Consider the following 17,822-nt stretch of genomic DNA (forward strand, 5'->3'; position numbering starts at 1 on the left):
TGAGATAAGGATAATTTAACTAAAGGGAAAAATAATTATTAAGGAAAGATTATTATTAATTAAACAATTTAACTAAAGGGAAAAAAGGGAAAGGGGAAAAGGGAGGGGGAAAGGGAAAAAACAAAACAAAACAAGTAAAGGCTGTGTGGAAGTGCAGAGGAAAGAAATTACTCTCTACTTCCCACAAATGAGCGATGCTTGAGCACTTCCTTGAAGCAGGGCCTCAACACATGTAGCCAGTGTTCGGGAGGACAGACGTTTTCACAACGAGAGCCCACCCCTCCCCTCTTCTTCCTTTTTCCACGTTTTATTGCTGAGTGTGACATCATATGGTATGGAATATCCCTTTGGTTGGTTTAGGTCAGCTGCCCTGATGATGTTCCTTTCTCACTTTTTTGCCCACCCCCTAGGAGGGTTAGAGAGAGTCCTGATGCTGTGCCAGCACTGCTCAGCAGCAGACACAACACTGGTGTGATACCAGTGCTGTTCTAGCTACAAGTGCAGAGCACAGCACTGTATGGGCTGCTGCAGGGAAAGTTAACATCCCAGCCCGACCCAGTATACAGATGGGTACTGTTATCCAGAAAATTATACACAAAACACCAAAACCTTTCTCCATCTCAATAACTAAAAGAAATTATACCAGAGGAGTAAGGAACAAAGTTAAAAGATCAAAAGCAAAAGAGCAAAGGCTCCTTCAAGACATAACTCTGGATAATCCACTTCTGCAAACTTTTAAGGACTATTGCTAGAAATCTATCAGCAACTGCAGGAGGACATTCATAAAACAGAGTCATTAATTTTGCTTCTGGTTTTAAGAACAAATTTAAATATTATCTACCAAAATCAATACGTTCTCATTTGACAAATGTGCATTATTCATGCCTTTCAGTGGCCAGTTCTCAACCAGTAACCTAACCAACTGCTGCAGCTCCCAAGCATTATGTTAGTGCTAAATGCAGCTAATTTCTGAACCAAGGCCAAAATCAATGAATGTTTAATAACTTGGGATGTATTCAAGACTCTTCCCATATATCTGTTGCAGACTATTCAGAAGCTCTGAGTCAAGCCAGTGACATTTCTGTGCTCAAAAGGGCCTGTGGACAATATAAAATTAGTTTTTTGCAGAGATACCTGTGAGAATAAAGTCATTTAATAGCTCTTCTCTGTGTGCGATGTGATAATACAGAGGAATGTGTTAATCAACCTCATAGCAGATTTACACTCTAATTTACAGAAACATCACCAGCATGTCCTGAAGCTTGGAGTTAATGAGGATAAAGAACAAAGTTAAAGGGAATATAAGCGAGAACGCCAATTTTAATGAGTCAATTACACTATCAGGTGCTTGTAATTTACAGTTCCTTTCTGAGAAAGGAGTTAAGCTATTCAAAGTTAAGCTAAACAGAAGACAGATTTAAACAGCTTTCTTGCTGCAGGACAGTGCAGAAAATTTCCCATCGCTCTTGCTGAGCTCAGCCAGGCAGGGAAGGAAAACCGAAGCTTTGCTTGTGCTGAATGTCAGCTACTGTTTAAAGATCCTAATTTCACACGGCTGCTATTACCCATAATTTTCTAAGCATTGTCTAAATCCTCGTTCAGCTCAATATTTCTAAAGTATTTTCTGGTTTTTAGTTCTAATAATTTTCAAATTTATATCTTTTGTCCCACTCCCATGTATTTTTTATACAGAAATGTTCATAGAAGCCAAAGAAGTCACACTAGGAGAAATACACAGATCTACCTTCCCTTGCTGGAACGCTATTAAATTTCTGGAATAGTGACAGCAGTCTGTTTCTTGGCAAAGATCTTTCCATAAGGAGTGGCAGCAGAAGCAACAGCTGCAGATCAACAGCTTGTGTGTCTCTAATACAAGCCACACTGACCCGCCACACTTACTTATTAAGGAACTATTAACAGTGCTCCTCCATGTTCTGCTTGAGGTTACTAACTTCAGAACCTTAAAAAGAAGCATCCACATGTATGACACAACAATGTTAATTGTCTTCTCTGCAAATGACTTATCTCACAAATCCATAAATCAGGCTGTAGAAGACAAAATAATGACAAATATTGAGGTTACCTCCAACAGTAGGTCTACAGAGTCCACCTGGACCTCCCGGAGTCCAACTATTTGAACAACATGTTTGCTATCTTCTCTTGCAAAAAGTCTGAAAATGAAACATCACAGAAACAAGATTTCTGAACTCTCAAATAGCAGCAATGAAAACACCCTTCACACACTATGTGAACAAGCAATCAAGACTACCGATTAGAGGAGAGGTACCACAGTCATTTATTTAATTTCAGACCTAAAGAGCTATTTCATTTTTAATATGTACCACTGAAACTTCACTGTTAAACAGACACTAGCACTGCATTTCTGCTAGTTCAGGAATATAAAAAAGCAGAGGAGTAAATTACCATGTCTACATTTTAGAGTTCCTGTCTCTCACTGAACTGCATCTCAGACCTTCTGTAGGAAGTTCAGACTGTATAAGTTATGCTCTGTTCAAGTTCTCGAGATTTTTGCACAGGAATTTGAAGCAGCTCCCATAGCCATAGAGTCAGAGTCCAGAGCAACTCTGCTGTGAATCACACAGAAGTGGTACAGTATACTGGAAGGATACAGGCACGAGGCTCGTGGAAGGAAGCTTAATCTCCTCTTTCAATGACATGTAGTATAAGTAGCTTACTCTGATTCTGTGGAGCTGCTTTAAAATCCTGTGTAAAAATCTTGAGAACTTGAACAGATGCTCACTCCCTGAGGCAGAAAGCCTCCCTCTTGAGCCTGCCAGTGTGCTCTGAAGATAGCGCTTTCAAGGATGCTAAAGGCCTTCAGCTGACAGGGAATGTTCCTTCAAGACCACTCTGAAAAGATTTCACTGCAAAAACCTTAACTGACTGTTGTTGTATTTAGAGATTTCAGCCCACAGTGCTTCTTTTATACTGAGCATGTAGTGAGTTATTCTGGTTTCCATTCCAGATGAAGCTCCTCTAAGGGAGTACACATCTATCCGAACAAGTCTAGGGCTGAGGTGCTACTGCTGAGGGTGGTGGCAGCATCACCTGCAAAGGTGCGCTCAGTAAAGGAGCTCAGTAAAGTCCTCAGTAAAGGACTCTGCAGTGTCAAGCACAAGTGGGACATCAACAGCATCTTCCGAGACGGCAGTGGCTGGAACTGCAGCCCCACTGGCACAGCAGGAGGGACAGGCCGAGGTTATGTTTGAACAGGGAGAGACAGGGACTCTACAATGGTTGGCATCAGAACTTCTGGTCACAAGAAGGCTCTTTCTCTGCCTACAGGATGTTCAGCTATTATATTACTGTAGTGTAAGCAAAACCATATGAGCTCATACCTTAGTCATAGGTCCTTATTCTTACTTATTTTTGCCCCAAAGCAATACAAACCAGGCGTCCTGTCAATGCAACAGTATTTAGTGCCAGATTCTGCCTTCCTGTAAGTATTTCCTAAGAACAACCCTAATTAAATACATAACAATTTATTATACATGGTAATATGCTAAAGGTAATTGCATGAAACAGTAACAAACTGATTCATAACCCTAGGTTTATGGCAATACATCTTTTTATTTCAATACCTCTTCCTTCCATTTAGCAGGTCATAAAGCTGTCCAGGATAGATTTCATAAAAGCTGATCAAAACAAGTAGATCCTTCCTTGACTGTAATGCTTCCAGGTGTCTGAAGATGTCCTTGGCAGCCAAGGCATAGAGTCCCGGGTTCCGGTGAGTACCTATCATAGTGGAAGTCTTGCCAGCACCAGTCTGCCCATATGCAAAGCAGTTTGCGTTGCCTCTGTAAAGATAACCTACATTTTTAGTGCCACATCTGATTTATTCATGTCTATTAAAACAAATTCTGCAAAGTCAATCTCTCTATATAGCTAGCTCTTATCAAGGAGGTTTGGTTTGCTTCCCCACCTGGGAAACTGCAAAAACACTCAACAGTGATTCCCAAGCATGTCCTATGGAGAGGTGGCATGTCACAGAGTGCTGGCTCTCTTCCTTTTTTTCCCAAAGCCAAAAATACATTTAAGGAAGCCAAGAATTCAATATTATTCTTCCAGCTGTTTAGATGCTGCAGAAATATTGTAGGATTATGAATGGGAATCCTACTGCTTATGAACCACAGAGAAAAAAGGCTGTGACATGAGGTGCAAATCAGCCACAAGTCAGGTTTCGTATCAACACACATTGTACTTGATGAAGATTAGATCTCATCAATGTGTATAAATACCTGAGGTGTGGGAGACAGAGGGATTTGGCCAACCTCTTTTCAGTGGTTTGTGGGGACAGGACAAGGGGTAATGGCCACAAGATGGAGCACAGGAAGTTCCGCACCAACATGAGAAAGAACTTCTTCACGGTGAGGGTGACAGAGCACTGGAACAGGCTACTGTCCTGGTTTCAGTTAGGACAGAGTTAATTTTCCTCCTAGTAGCTGGTAGGGTGCTATGTTTTGGATTAGGATGAGAAGAGCGCTGATAACATGCTGATGTTTTAATTGTTGCAGAGCAGTGCTTACACCATGCCAAGGACTTTTCGGCTTCTCGCTCTGTCCTGCCAGCGGGCAGGCTAGGGGTGCAGCAGGAGCTGGGAGGGGACAGACCCAGGACAGCTGACCCAAACTGTCCAAAGGGGTATTCCATACCATCTGACGTCATGCTAAACAATATATAGGGGTGGCTAGTGGGGTGGGGGGCCGGCTGCTCGGGGATAGGCTGGGCATCGGTCAGTGGGTGGTGAGCAATTGCATTGTGCATCACTTGTTTCGTACACATTATTATTAGTAGTACTATTACCATTATTATTGTTATTGTTATTGTCATTGTTATTGTTATTATTATTTTCCTGTCTTAATAAACTGTCTTTATCTCAACTCACCGGCTTCACTTTCCCGTTTCTCTCCCCCATCCCAGAGAGGGAGGGGGGAGGGCGAGCGAACGGCTGTGTGGTGTTTAGCTGCCAGCCGGGTTAAACCACAACAGCTGCCCAGGGAGGTTGTGGAGTCTCCTTCTTTGGAGATATTCAAGGCCCGTCTGGACGCCTACCTGGGCAGCCTGCTCTAAGGAACCTGCTTTGGCAGGGGGGTTGGACCCGATGATCTTTCGAGGTCTGCTATTACCCTTATTTTTCTAAGCATTGTCTAAATCTGTACTCGGCTCTGGTGAGGCCGCACCTTGAGTACTGTGTTCAGTTTTGGGCCCCTCGCTACAAGAAGGACATGGAGGTGCTTGAGAGAGTCCAGAGAAGGACAACGAAGCTGGTGAGGGGTCTGGAGAACAAGTCTTACGAGGAGCGGCTGAGGGAGATGGGGTTGTTTAGCCTGGAGAAGAGGAGGCTCAGGGGAGACCTCATCGCTCTCTATAGGTACCTTAAAGGAGGCTGTAGAGAGGTGGGGGTTGGTCTATTCTCCCATGTGCCTGGTGACAGGACGAGGGGGAACGGGCTAAAGTTGTGCCAGGGGAGGTTTAGGTTGGATGTTAGGAAGAACTTCTTTGCTGAAAGGGTTGTTAGGCATTGGAATGGGCTGCCCAGGGAGGTGGTTGAGTCGCCATCCCTGGAGGTCTTTAAAAGACGTTTAGATGTAGCCCTTAGTGATATGGTTTAGTGTAGGACTTGTTAGTGTTAGGACAGAGGTTGGACTAGATGATCTTGGAGGTCTCTTCCAACCTAGACGATTCTGTGATTCTGTGATTCTGTAAATCTTTGTTCAGCTCAATATTTCTGAAGTATTTTCTGGTTTTTAGTTCTAATAATTTTCTAATAATTTTTAGATCCTTCAGATCTAAAACGATAAACCAGGTTAGCTCTGGTGTTAAGCATGTTAACAAAGTATATGGGTTTGTCACCACAGGGTAAGATTAACAGCTCATAGATCCTGTACGACCCGATATGATCCATCAGGTTTTCGAACAGGTAAAATGAGAGTGTTGAAGTCAGACTGGCACTCTTTTAGCAACCCTAATTGTAAGAAATTTTCAGTTATCGGGCTAATTCCTTCTTCACTAATTTCCTTTTTAGTTTCAGTAGCTGTCATCATCAAACTCAACACTTCCACATATCTTTGATCATTTACCTCCAGAATAATCTCCCCATTTTTAAATGAGATGGTTGCTTGTAATTTTTCCAATAAATCTCTCCCTAGGAGTGACTCCGGAGAGCTGGGCATGTATAGGAACTTGTGAATGCCCCACAGTTTCCCATATTTATATTTCAATGGTTTCCAGAAATATGCTATTTCAGATTGGCCAGTTGCCCCCTTCACTACAATGTAATCATTCCCCACTGGTACTAATGCTTTATTTAAAACTGAATATGTTGCCCCCGTATCCACCATAAGCTCCACTTCTTTTCCCTCCTTCCCCAGCTTCATTTTTATAACCAGCGGATCTGCTGGGGTAGATTTCTCCGGTCTTCCTCAGTCGTCTTTTGCATGCATGACCACCACCTCCCTTCCCTGGTTCCCTTTTCCATTTCTTTTTTGTTCGTCTGGGCATTCGTTTTTCCAGTGCCCAAATTTCTTATATAGGGCACATTGATCCTTGCCTAGCTGGGGCTGTTCCTGTCTAGGCCTCCTTTTTCCTTCTTCCCTAATAATTGCTATCAGCCTCTTCTGCATGTTTAACTGAGGAAGATAAAAGTCCTCTCTCCTTCCAAACTGCCCCGTGTGCACGCACCACACCAAAGGCATATTTCAAATCTGTCCAAATGTTTGCCATCTCAAAAGCTCTTATGCCTGTGTGGATTTCTCCATGGGCAGTGAAAAACGGGCTCTTTGGGAGCTGTTCCAGGTGTGGGTCTGAGCTACAGGGTCTATTCGTCAGGAGCGGGTTCGTCCAGCTTGGGCCCCCCCGGCGCCCCCCCCCCGAATCAGCTGCTCCTGCATGGGCTCCTCTCCACAGGCTGCAGCATGGACATCTGCTTTGCCATGGTACACCATGGACAGTGGGGGGGGGGGACAGCCTGCTCCACCAGGGGCCTCTCTGTGGGCGGGGGGGGGGGGCTTCGGCTCCGGCACCTGGAGCACCTCTGTACTGCACTCCCCCTCCTCTGCACTGACCTTGGTGTCTGCAGGGAGGTTTCTCACTCCTCACTCTCCCAGCTGCTGTTGTGCAGCAGTTTTTTTCCTTTTCTTGGGTGTGCTCTCACAGAGGCACAAACTGCATTGCTCATGGCTTGGCTCTGGGCAGCGGTGGGCCCCTTTGGGGCCGGCTGAAACTGGCCCTTATCTAACATGGGGCAGCTGCTGGAATCTTCTCACAGGGGCTACCACCGCAGCACTCTCTGCTACCAGAACCTTGCCATGTGAACCCAATACACTGGGGCAGCTAGGTCATTACTGGCCTGTAAAGTATCAGGGCTTAAATTAACTAATGAAACCCTAAAAGTGATGGGGGTAAAGGGACTGGGATAACAGTGCCACTTTTGAGGGATACCAAGCTGAGACTAGGGATAGAATGATCTCTGGGCAATTATTGCATGTACCCGAGGCAGGGACTAACTTGTTGGGAAGGGATTTGATGATGAAATTGGGCATTCAAATAGTAAATTGTTAGACTGGAATAACAGTGGTATTAATGGGGTGCTCTCAGACCCTGGGAGCAAAGATATATTTGCCTTTGAGTGGAAAGACCCTGAAATGGGGGTGGAAGCAGCAGTACAGATGGACAATTTTACCTCAGGGGTTTACAGGGCCACCGATTTATTTGGGCACGTTCTAGAAGAAATTTTGGAGCAATTCCAACCTCCAGAGGAGGTGTTACTGTTACAAAATGTGGATGATCTTTTATTGTCAGGACAGGAGAAAACAGTTGTGAAGGAAGCCACTAACAAGCTATTCAACTTTCTGGGAAAGCAGGGCTTGGGAGGACTGGAAAATAAATTAAAACTTGTAGAAAGAGAAGTCAAGTATTTAGGGCATCTAGTGTCTGAGGGGGGATGAAGAATAAATCCAGAGAGGATTCAGGGAACTGTTGAGCTACCCCTACCCAAAACTAAACAGAACTAAAAAGTCTTAAGAGAGAGAGGTTTTTAAGGAATGAGGAGTCACGAAGTCCAAAGGAAAACAGATACTCCCTGATGGGAGAGAAATGCTGAATAAAGTGCTAATGAGGCAAATATTAACTGTTTTACATCAAGAGGGTCATTGGGGAATTCAAGCAACGTGTGATGCTGTGCTATGGAAATATGTATGTGTAGGAATACATATATACTCTGGCTGAACAAGTATGCAGGAGTTGTGTAGTATGTCAAAAGGTAAATAGGAAAATTATCTGCAGTCAGCCCAAAGAGGGTGCGAGAACCAGGAATTCAATGCTTCCAAAGTGTACAGGTGGATTTTACAGAACTCCTTAGAGTAGGTAGATTTAAATACTTGTTAGTCTTGGTTGATCATTTGTCAGGGTGGGTGGAAGCTTTCCCTTCAGTACCTGCTACTGCGAACATAGTAACTAAAGTAATTCTAGAACAAATAACTCCCAGGTATGGAATTGTTGAAGATATTGACTCTGATCAAGGAAATCACTTTATGTCAGAAATATTGCAAGGGCTAATGTGGACTCTAGGAATTAAGTGGAAATTTCACACTCCTTGGCATCCTTCCTCTTCTGGAAGGGTGGAGAGGATCAGACAGTAAAGAAGCAATTGACTAAATTCTGGAAACTCAGCTTCCCCAAACAAAGTGCTTACCTTTGGCACTTCTCCGAATTCAAACTGCACCAAGAAAAGATGTGGGAGTTTCACCATATGAAATATTATTTGGATTGCTGTACATGGACAAAGGGAATGAATTACCTCAAAATGAGATAAAAGATGCTTTTCTTAAGAACTATATACTCGGGCTGTCGTCCTCTTTGTCATCTCTCAGGACCCGTGGACTGTTAGCTCAAACCCCACCCTTGGAAGCCCCGATCCATCCATTCCGAGCAGGAGACTGGGATCTGATGCGAACATGGAGAGAACTGAAACTGCAACCTGAGTGGGACGGACTGTTCCAAGTGCTCCTGACTACCGAGACGACAGTAAGAACGGCTGAGAAAGGGTGGACTCATTCCTGGGTAAAAGCATCAGCTAACCCCGATACCTGAGAGACTGCATTAACAAAGACTTTTAAGGTTAAAACTGTTAAAACTATCTATTGTAAATCTTTAACTTCTCCTCAGAAGAATTCTTAATGAATTAATGAGTAAAAGGGATTGAATTACACAGAATTGGAGTGTTTCCAGGGAACACTCCCTGGAAGTGGGAGAAGGCGGGGTATTTAATCCCCACCAGAGGAATCCTTATCAGTTTGTGATTTTTATTGTTTTTCTTAATTATTATTTCTTTATTATTATAGGGGTGTATATATACATAGAAATGATGTATTTTAAGTTTATCTTAGTAATACCTATTCTCAATGGATTAGCGATAGGATGGAGGGAAAAATTCAGCATTTCCAATTAATCCAGAACATCTATCGAGTTCTATCTCGAAATAATTGTTGGATTTGCACCCAGATGCCTAGAAAGACTGAAAAGGCCTTGTCCCTGATTGCTATTTCCAGCAGCAACTGTGTCTGGATTCTCTAGATTTCTAAAAACGACAGATCATAGTCCCGGGAAGGACTAGATTTTGAAGTTGAGCTCCCTACACATAATCCTGGCTACAATATACTGTGTTATCAAAAGTGCCTTTTAAACAACATTGATAGAAACTCAGGGGACAATAGTACTGACCCTGGGTGTATTAATATTATCCATGAAGTAGGGAATAATCCATACTGTACCGAATATGGTAGCCACGGGAATGCTAATATACATAATGCTCACCAGGTACAACATGAGAATCCTGTAACCGGATGGCCTGTCCCAAATGGCGAGGGGTGGTACTGGCTATTTGGGTTGCCCCTAGGATGGAAGAGAGCTTGCACCCTGGGTGCAATAATTCCAAATGTAACTATTATTGAAGACCCACAAAGCCAAAGCCCCCTTGAGACCACACGCAGAATTAAGCAGACTCTAGATAATCCTCTAGTAAAATCCTCTGGCATTTCATAGTTTTGCACGGTGTTTTTTACCTTGGTTAGGGGTGAGTGAATTAGAAAACACCATTGTAAATATCTCAGCTATAATTGAAGAACTAGAAAATAAGTCTGGATGCAAGAAAAAGGCGATAAGTTTGCAAAAATAGTACTCTGGAATTGAATGGTATTAAATTTATTAATAACCTCACAAGGAGGAGTGTGCACTGTCATTAATGCTAGTTGCTGTATATATGTAGATCAAATGGGACAAATTTGACTGATCTCAAAAATATTTGGGAAAAAAAAAAACAAACAAAAAAACAAGATCCTACATAGAGTGGCTCGAGATGACACTTCCTGGGGATTTAGAAACATTTGGGAGAAACTAACTTTGTGGTTATCTGAATAGAATTGGCTCAAACAACTATTTGTTGGTATTGTAATAATAATGGCATTGTATATCTATCATCCCCCGTGACATCCACAGAAAAATATTGCACCTTAATGTTGGAAAAACTCAAGAGTGCGGTATGTGAAGAGGTACAAAAAAACAATAGGAGTAAGAAAAGAAGAGTAAGGAGTACGGAGTAAGAGGAGTAAGAAAAGAAATTGTGAGAAACTAAGTTGTGGTTTTGCAGTAGAATATGTTTTTGAAGTAGAGTGTGTTTTTGCAGTAGAAAACTAACCTTCTGTATTCAAAGGTAGTTGTGTAGTCATAACAAGGAGAAATGCTAAGTAGATAAGTGGACAGTAGAAGGCCTCACTGTTCCAAAATAAGGTAGAAGCTTGAGAAAAACAGGATGAGCAGTGTGAGAACAGTAAAACAAAGGTCACAAGTTCTCAAAACATAAGAAAGGAGAAAAAAAAGGGAAAAAGGAGAAATTAAAGGGTTGATCAAAAATATTGTACATATATAGTATAGAGGGGCGTCGAGTAGCTTGTGAACCTGTAGTACTCAGCCGATGAGGAAACAGGGGAGGTGATCAGGTGTCGGGTAATAGGGAATAAAAGGTTATGATATGTTTACTATAATGCGCTCCTAATTGGCAGGACGCCCGCCATGGTAATCGCGAATAAAATAGCTTCACAGAAGATCCTGTCTGAAGAAAATTATTTTTTTTTTTTTTCCTCACACAGCTGCACACGCTGTATTGCCAGATAACACACAAGTTCATAAAGCCGCATAAGAGCCATAAGCTGTAGTAGTTTTCTGGCAGAGAATGCAATTATACAAAGCAACCTTTATTATTATTATTATTATTATTATTTATTGTATTTGAGATTTTTTCTTGCTAATTGTTGGTCACACCCTTCCATTATTTGCCCCTTGTAGCAGGCAATCATTTTCTGGCCAGCAGAATTCTGACAATCATGCCAGGCCTCCCAGCAGCGGGTGAATAACTTAAGACTTCTGGGTATATTTCACAGCATGACCTTGCTTTGAGCAATGCAATTAGCTTGGACTTCCCATATCAGTTTCTCTCCTTCTGTTAGCGTAGCAACCACATAACCACCAAGTGATTCTATGAAGGTGCTTTATTCAGCGCTGGAAGCCGGGGCAGGTGCCCAAATCTGGCTTCAAGTCCCGTTACTTCCCAGCCATTATTTATACATTCAACATTACGTAAGGCATACATACTCATTACAGGTTGCAACATCAGCCTCGCATTCCATTCTAATTAGCTCTCCTCCCCTTTGCACATGCGTGGTGCTCTCTGGTGGTCGTCCAGGTGGTCGTCCAGATGAAGTAAGGAGTCTTCCTCTCCGCTAAACTTTTCACCTTTCTCACTCGACGCATGCTCCCTCCGCTCCTTGGTTCTGCTTCAACTCATTTCAGCACTTCCAGGCCCTTATCCAAGGTCAGGTTGTATCTGTTCCCTCCCAGGGTTCCCCTTCAAAGATTCATTTGACTGTTCAGTATACTCCCTAAGTTTCCCAGTATACATAGATTATTTGATAATATACTCCCTAAACTTCCCAGTATACATAAATTAATTGATAATGTAAGTACATTTGGCAATGCTTAATTATACTGTATGACCCATCAGCTAAGAGACATTAATAAAACATCCATTCGATTCTCCCCAACGCTAACATTTCCCCCCTTTGAAAATACTTCACTCATACCAAGAGCAAGTATTTTCATTACTATTAGGTTGAATCAGGTTAGTAGAGGTTAGTAAGTATAACTTGATATAGAGATTAGTAAGTATAATCTTAACGCATCTTCGTTAGTCTACTATCTTATTGATTCCTCTATGCCTGCTTGTTAACGCTAGTACTATAGGATGGGGGTGGAGTAAGTGGGATAGGGTGTTCTGGGTGATTCCCAGTAAGGACTCTCATTATTCGGCGATTCCATGCACTACTCCTAACTATTTCTCCCTTCACACACGAGAACATTACTCCCATTGCAGCGAATACAATTAGCAGCAGCACAATGCTTTGTAGGAGGGACTTGAGCCATCCTTCCAGATGAAGGCCTAGTCCCTCAAAGGTTGCTCCCAACCAATTTTGCTCAGCTTCTTGCTTTTCTTCCTCTAGCTCATGTTCCACATGAGCTAGTTGGGATATGTCATTTTCCACATCTGTAGTTACATTTGGAATATGTACACAGCAATGATCAATTCTGCCTTTCAAATATCCACACACCCCATGCTCTTTTAACAAAAGCATGTCCAGAGCCATTCTGTTTTGCAGGGTCATTTTGGTTGTGGCCTGTAATTGTAAGTTTAAATCTTTGAACCCCTTCTTGGTTACCTTTGCCAACCTGTTTACCGGTAACATGTATATTCGGGTTCGGTTCAGGAGACTCATAAGGTTTTCCATACATGATTTCATAGGGACTTACTGACATCCCACTTCCTGGCTTTATTCTAATTCTTAGCAAAGCTATTGGTAAGGCCTGTGGCCACTGTATCTTAGCTAATTGTTGGTCACACCCTTCCATTATTTGCCCCTTGTAGCAGGCAATCATTTTCTGGCCAGCAGAATTCTGACAATCATGCCAGGCCTCCCAGCAGCGGGTGAATAACTTAAGACTACTGGGTATATTTCACAGCATGACCTTGCTTTGAGCAATGCAATTAGCTTGGACTTCCCATATCAGTTTCTCTCCTTCTACTTTCAGATGGTTGCAACTTCTCCAGCCATGAAACTGTAGCTGCAGGAGAGATTCCTGCCAAGACCAGCCACACACTGAACCGCACAATGTTTAAAGCGCTTAAGAAACATAAGCTAGGGCAGCTGAGCTAGTCTTCATTAGTGCTGATGTCTGTGCAGGACAAAGATACAATGCGCAAGATAGCTGGAGTTCTGCCAAATGAGCTTGTGAATGATTCATTTTTCTGTGGTAGCAGTTGCAGCCCCTAGCCCCAAGGATACTGACACTTCCCAACTTCTTAGATACTGACCTGGGAATAAATGCAGCAAGCTCTGCTCTCAGCTGGAGAACAATTATTAATACAAGATCTACTTAAAAATAACTGCATCCATTTCAGTTTTAATCAGAGTTTCAGGTCACATTTTATCCAACAGCATCCCACATCGTGATGGAAGGTGAGGTTCCACTTGGCCTGGGCTACACACTGCTGCTGTTTCTCATGTGCAACCTGGCAGACCTGTAGCCAGGCAGCAGTTGGACAAGCCCTATGACCTGATGCGAAATAATCCCTTCCCTCTCGTTTCTCTGTAAAATGGGCTATTATGCCTAATCAGTGAGGTGCCCAGCTCACCATTCATCTTCATGACTGTTAAATGCAACACAAGAAGTGTCTGGAACACAGCTCAGTACATTGTAAAACTGTACATCAGATCACCAGTCTCTATACCTAACCCTTAAAAAGCTAACCTGTGTAGAAAGGTGAGAGCAGGAACGTTATACATTTTTATTTTCTGAAACCAGTATATTAGCTGTAATTTCACCAACAGAAGAAGAAAGAAAAGAAAAAAAAAAGGAGAGGACTAAGTTAACCTCAGTATTTAGAGGTATTGAGCTTTGCTGTCTATAAGGGTCAGAGCTTCAAGAAGGAAACACTGATTAAATGTACTGTAGCTTGGAAAACGTTTTTTTGCACTGCTGCAGTATATAAAACATGCTGAACGTCTCCAACCTGCTGCTCCTGTTGTTCCCTAAACTTTCCTTTTGCCTTCCTTCCCAGGATTTTCAGAATTTCGTCACCAAGCTAGATGAAATCCTGGTACTGAAGTCGAAATGTATCCAAACCATGCGAGCCCAGCTTCAGCTCTATGTAGCCTCTCCTAGTGCTGACACATCCCTGCAAACACCTCCACCAGTTTAGACCTGCTGTGCTTAAACATGCACAAGAACAGTTTTGGAAACAGCCAGCTAGTGTTTCACCACACTTGGTGCTGCAGAGCGTGGGTGGGAAGGGGCTAGCTTTTGGTTTGATGGTTTGTGATTAGTGCATATTTTAGCTAATGATGGAGAGAATTCTGAGTAAATAAGAGATGATTACTTGGCAACATGAGCTTTGTATTACCTTAATACCAATAAGCCACGTTCTTAAGAATAACAGCTCAGAAGTGCTTAAATATCTCACCAAGCGGCAGGCAGTCCTGTCCACAGTATCCACAGCAGCTTCTCACATGTTAGAGGCACTTCTGTGCTGCTAAGAAAATGAGGGGGAAAGAAAAAAAAAAACAACACTTTGAAGTCAGACTCAGGTCTGAACAGAAATGTTCAAAAGCTATCCAGAAAAGCGTTTGCAAACAGAAGTGAAGAAACAGCTTAAGTACACTAACTAGACCAAAAGTAAATGAAAATCAAGGCAGGATAAGATGTTCTGGTGCTTTCAGAAGGAAGGCTACTGGAGCATTTGTTCTTTGTGTGGGGCTAACACTCCAGACCTTCTGAAAAAGATCACTGAAGTCACAAGTAACGAGCGGCTGAGTACAAGGGACTTTGTACCACAGGTTCATCTAGCGTGTTAATAAGCATATTGTTTTCACGCAGGTGTCAAGAGTAAGAAGACAAAAGCTCACCTTCTACAAGCCATGTCTGAGCTCTGCTCAGCTGCAGAGTGCTCGTGGTCTGGGTTGACAATTGATTTATCACATCAGAAGAGTGCAGTTATAGGCAGTGGGATTTAAGAAGCTGACAGTGCCGTTACACCAAACTGGTAGTTGAGTCAAGAACTACAGAATGATCAGCTGGAACCCTCCAAAATCTCTGCTGCTGCATGTACCACAGATGAACCACAAAATAAGGCCACTTGCTGAAGCCACAAGTGACCTTGAAACATGCTTGGCTAAAACAACACTCTGCAAGTGTTTCCACTCCAAAATTAGGGCTGCCACAACATATTCGGCCATCACAGTGTTTCCTCAGTAATGGCTGTAGTAGCTCAATAGCCACAAATGCTAAGGGTAAGGGAACGCTGCTGTCTGACCAGCTGCAAATTTCACCACCTGCTTCTACAGCTACCCCCAGGAGCCAGGTTTGGTGGCAGCAGCACAGTGGTCGCAGTTACACAGCTCTCTTGGTTGTGTATTTGATGCAAGGAACATCACACAGCATAGCCCTGGGGAACAGGAGTGTAAGGGAAGGAGTGACAATTGTACCTGAGGAAGAAAGTCCTACATCAGGGCCCTGATCTTTGAGGGGGGGTATTTAGTCCTTCTTGCTCCTGAGATGTAACCAGGCTCTGCGTTTAGAGACCTCAAGATGGTTCCTGTGTCCCGGCTCCAGGCCACCAGCAAGTCACAGCTGAAGCAAGGCCTCCCAGTAACATTTCAAGAAGCCTCCCTTGCTTAGAGAAATGAGGCATTCAGGAGCAAGACTCAGCCTCAGTGCCCCTTCTCCTGGAGACGGGGATAGCTTTCCCATGCATAAGGTGAGGAGAACACATGGCAGCTGGTTAGTCCTCATGTCTTCTGAAAGCACAAATAGATGTGAGCACTTGCAGTAGTTCCCACGGCCCTTGCTCAGTGAGCACACAGAAGTGAGGCAATCACAGAGCTGCTGAGCACTTTCACAAGTTAGCTTGGAGCTGAGGAAAAGGTGGGACTGCAGGATGTATGCACAGGTCACGAGAAAGTGAGAGGTCCTGCCAGCAACGCAGTGCTAGTTGGGTGGAAAGAGATTAATTTTAGCATAGCTTTCCTATGCAGACCGGGATCAGTCCCTGTACTTAGATGGAAAATTCTTTCCCCTCAAAAGAAAGGCCATGATACTTGAAATAAGATGCTTCATAATTTAGTGTGAGCTTATGGATATCAGTGGGCACCAGATGTTGTCCATCAAAGGATCAGAGGCTCTGAAGTTTAATTCTCATGTCACCAGAGGCTGGACTTGGTGATTTCCAGAAAGAGCTGTGTTGTTTTCATTTTCCTAAGAGCATGAAGGAGAACAGACTGATTGCAGGATTTGGAGAAAAGAAACCGTGAAGGCTTGGAGGTTCTGTTTATGAGAGGAGAGGCATAGATTCTTTCTATGAGGCCCCTTTAATTGACTATATTTTTTATGGGAACAGAATGCATTTTAATTTTATATGATGAACCTCAAGTTTAGATTTGCTATTAACCTTTCTAAATAACATTGTTATAAAATACAATTTCTTCTTTATTATTAGAAAAAACAATAATCTCAAAACAGATCATTAGAAACCAGATTAAACAATAGGTCAGAAGAACCACTGTGTCCTGTCTGCTACTGTCAAAATCGAGTCATTTGCTGTGGGCAAGTGGAAAATATATTTAAACATATTATAAGAGCTCTTAATCTTTCTGTAATGAAACATCATGCCAATGTTTTCCAGTGTTTCTTATAGATGAGACTAGACTAGCCTTCACAGTGGGCAAATCACAAGGTGACATGGGAATGGATTCAATGAAGGAGTTGGGCACTTGCAAAACAGGAATCAGAAACTCAAATGTCAGCAGAGTGGCCCCAGGCCTGGAATGCGGAACATGCAGTCTGTGGTCAGAAGAGGAGAAGGAACTCAGGCGTGTCAGGAGCAGGATGCAGAAAGCCCATGAGATGAGCCATAACACTGGGCAGAGAAGAATGTGCTTAGGAAAAAAGAGAAGGGAAGAAAGTGAGAACAATGGAGAACATGGCTCTGTCACAGGATTCAAGATCTTGAACTCCTCCAGCTGAACCATGAGGTTATATTTCATCACTTTTTACTTTCCAGCACCATGAATCCTGCCTTCTTTGTTCACCTTGGCTCAGCTTCCAGAGGAGACAGAGAACTCACTAAGATGCCAATACATTTAGGAGGTTAGCACCCTCCTCTGGAAGGTGGGAATGGTAGGAATTACTTCTTTCCAGCAAAGGGGAGTTATAAACCCAGATTTTTCATCTCACAGGTTAAGCATTCTCTCTAACCATTGTGCCACCTCAGTACTTTTCCGCTGTGGTGACAGCATCTCTCTCTCTCTGCACAAACCGCTGCACAAAGTTATCATTTCAAACCATGCCACAATGGCATGGCAATAAGTTAGATTCTGGTGGTATGGCTGCAGGGAGCTACGTGCTTCTGCCTGTTGAACCAGGATCTTCAGGAGGCTCACTGCAGAAACAGCTAGTGCCTGGATCCCAGCCAACTTCCAAACAGAAGCCTGATGGTGCTCTGACATAGTGGTATATCCCTAGACGTCTAAATAACCAATCCTGGGAGACACCTACTGAGTTTGGATCATTTTGGACGTAGTGATAGCTGATTTGAGCCTTTTTAGGTGACAGTTTTTCACTCAGGCAATCAGTTTACACAGTGCTTATCTGCACTCTGCCTAGTACAAGCCAATAAAAGTTACTCTGTGCTTTAGATT

General features: G+C 43.0%; 1 protein-coding gene across 4 annotated transcripts in view; it reads right to left on the reverse strand.

The window, feature by feature from the left end:
• The window catches only part of LOC310888753 (ubiquitin-associated protein 1-like), a 45,165-nt gene extending 29,059 nt beyond the window's left edge, over positions 1–16,106 (reverse strand). For all 4 annotated transcript variants that reach the window (XM_083815811.1, XM_083815812.1, XM_083815814.1 and 1 more), the window contains exons 1-3: positions 11,668–16,106; positions 3,603–3,818; positions 2,084–2,171 (exon numbers count right to left, since the gene is read on the reverse strand). In XM_083815811.1, coding sequence (XP_083671937.1) covers positions 2,084–2,171; positions 3,603–3,818; positions 11,668–11,702 — 339 coding nt within the window. In that variant the 5' untranslated portion in view covers positions 11,703–16,106. The remainder of the gene's footprint in view (positions 1–2,083; positions 2,172–3,602; positions 3,819–11,667) is intronic.
• Between the last annotated feature and the right edge of the window lie 1,716 nt (positions 16,107–17,822).

The sequence above is a fragment of the Anser anser genome (assembly GCF_964211835.1).
Source record: "Anser anser genome assembly, chromosome: W".
In the NCBI taxonomy this organism is placed as follows: Eukaryota; Metazoa; Chordata; class Aves; order Anseriformes; family Anatidae; genus Anser; species Anser anser.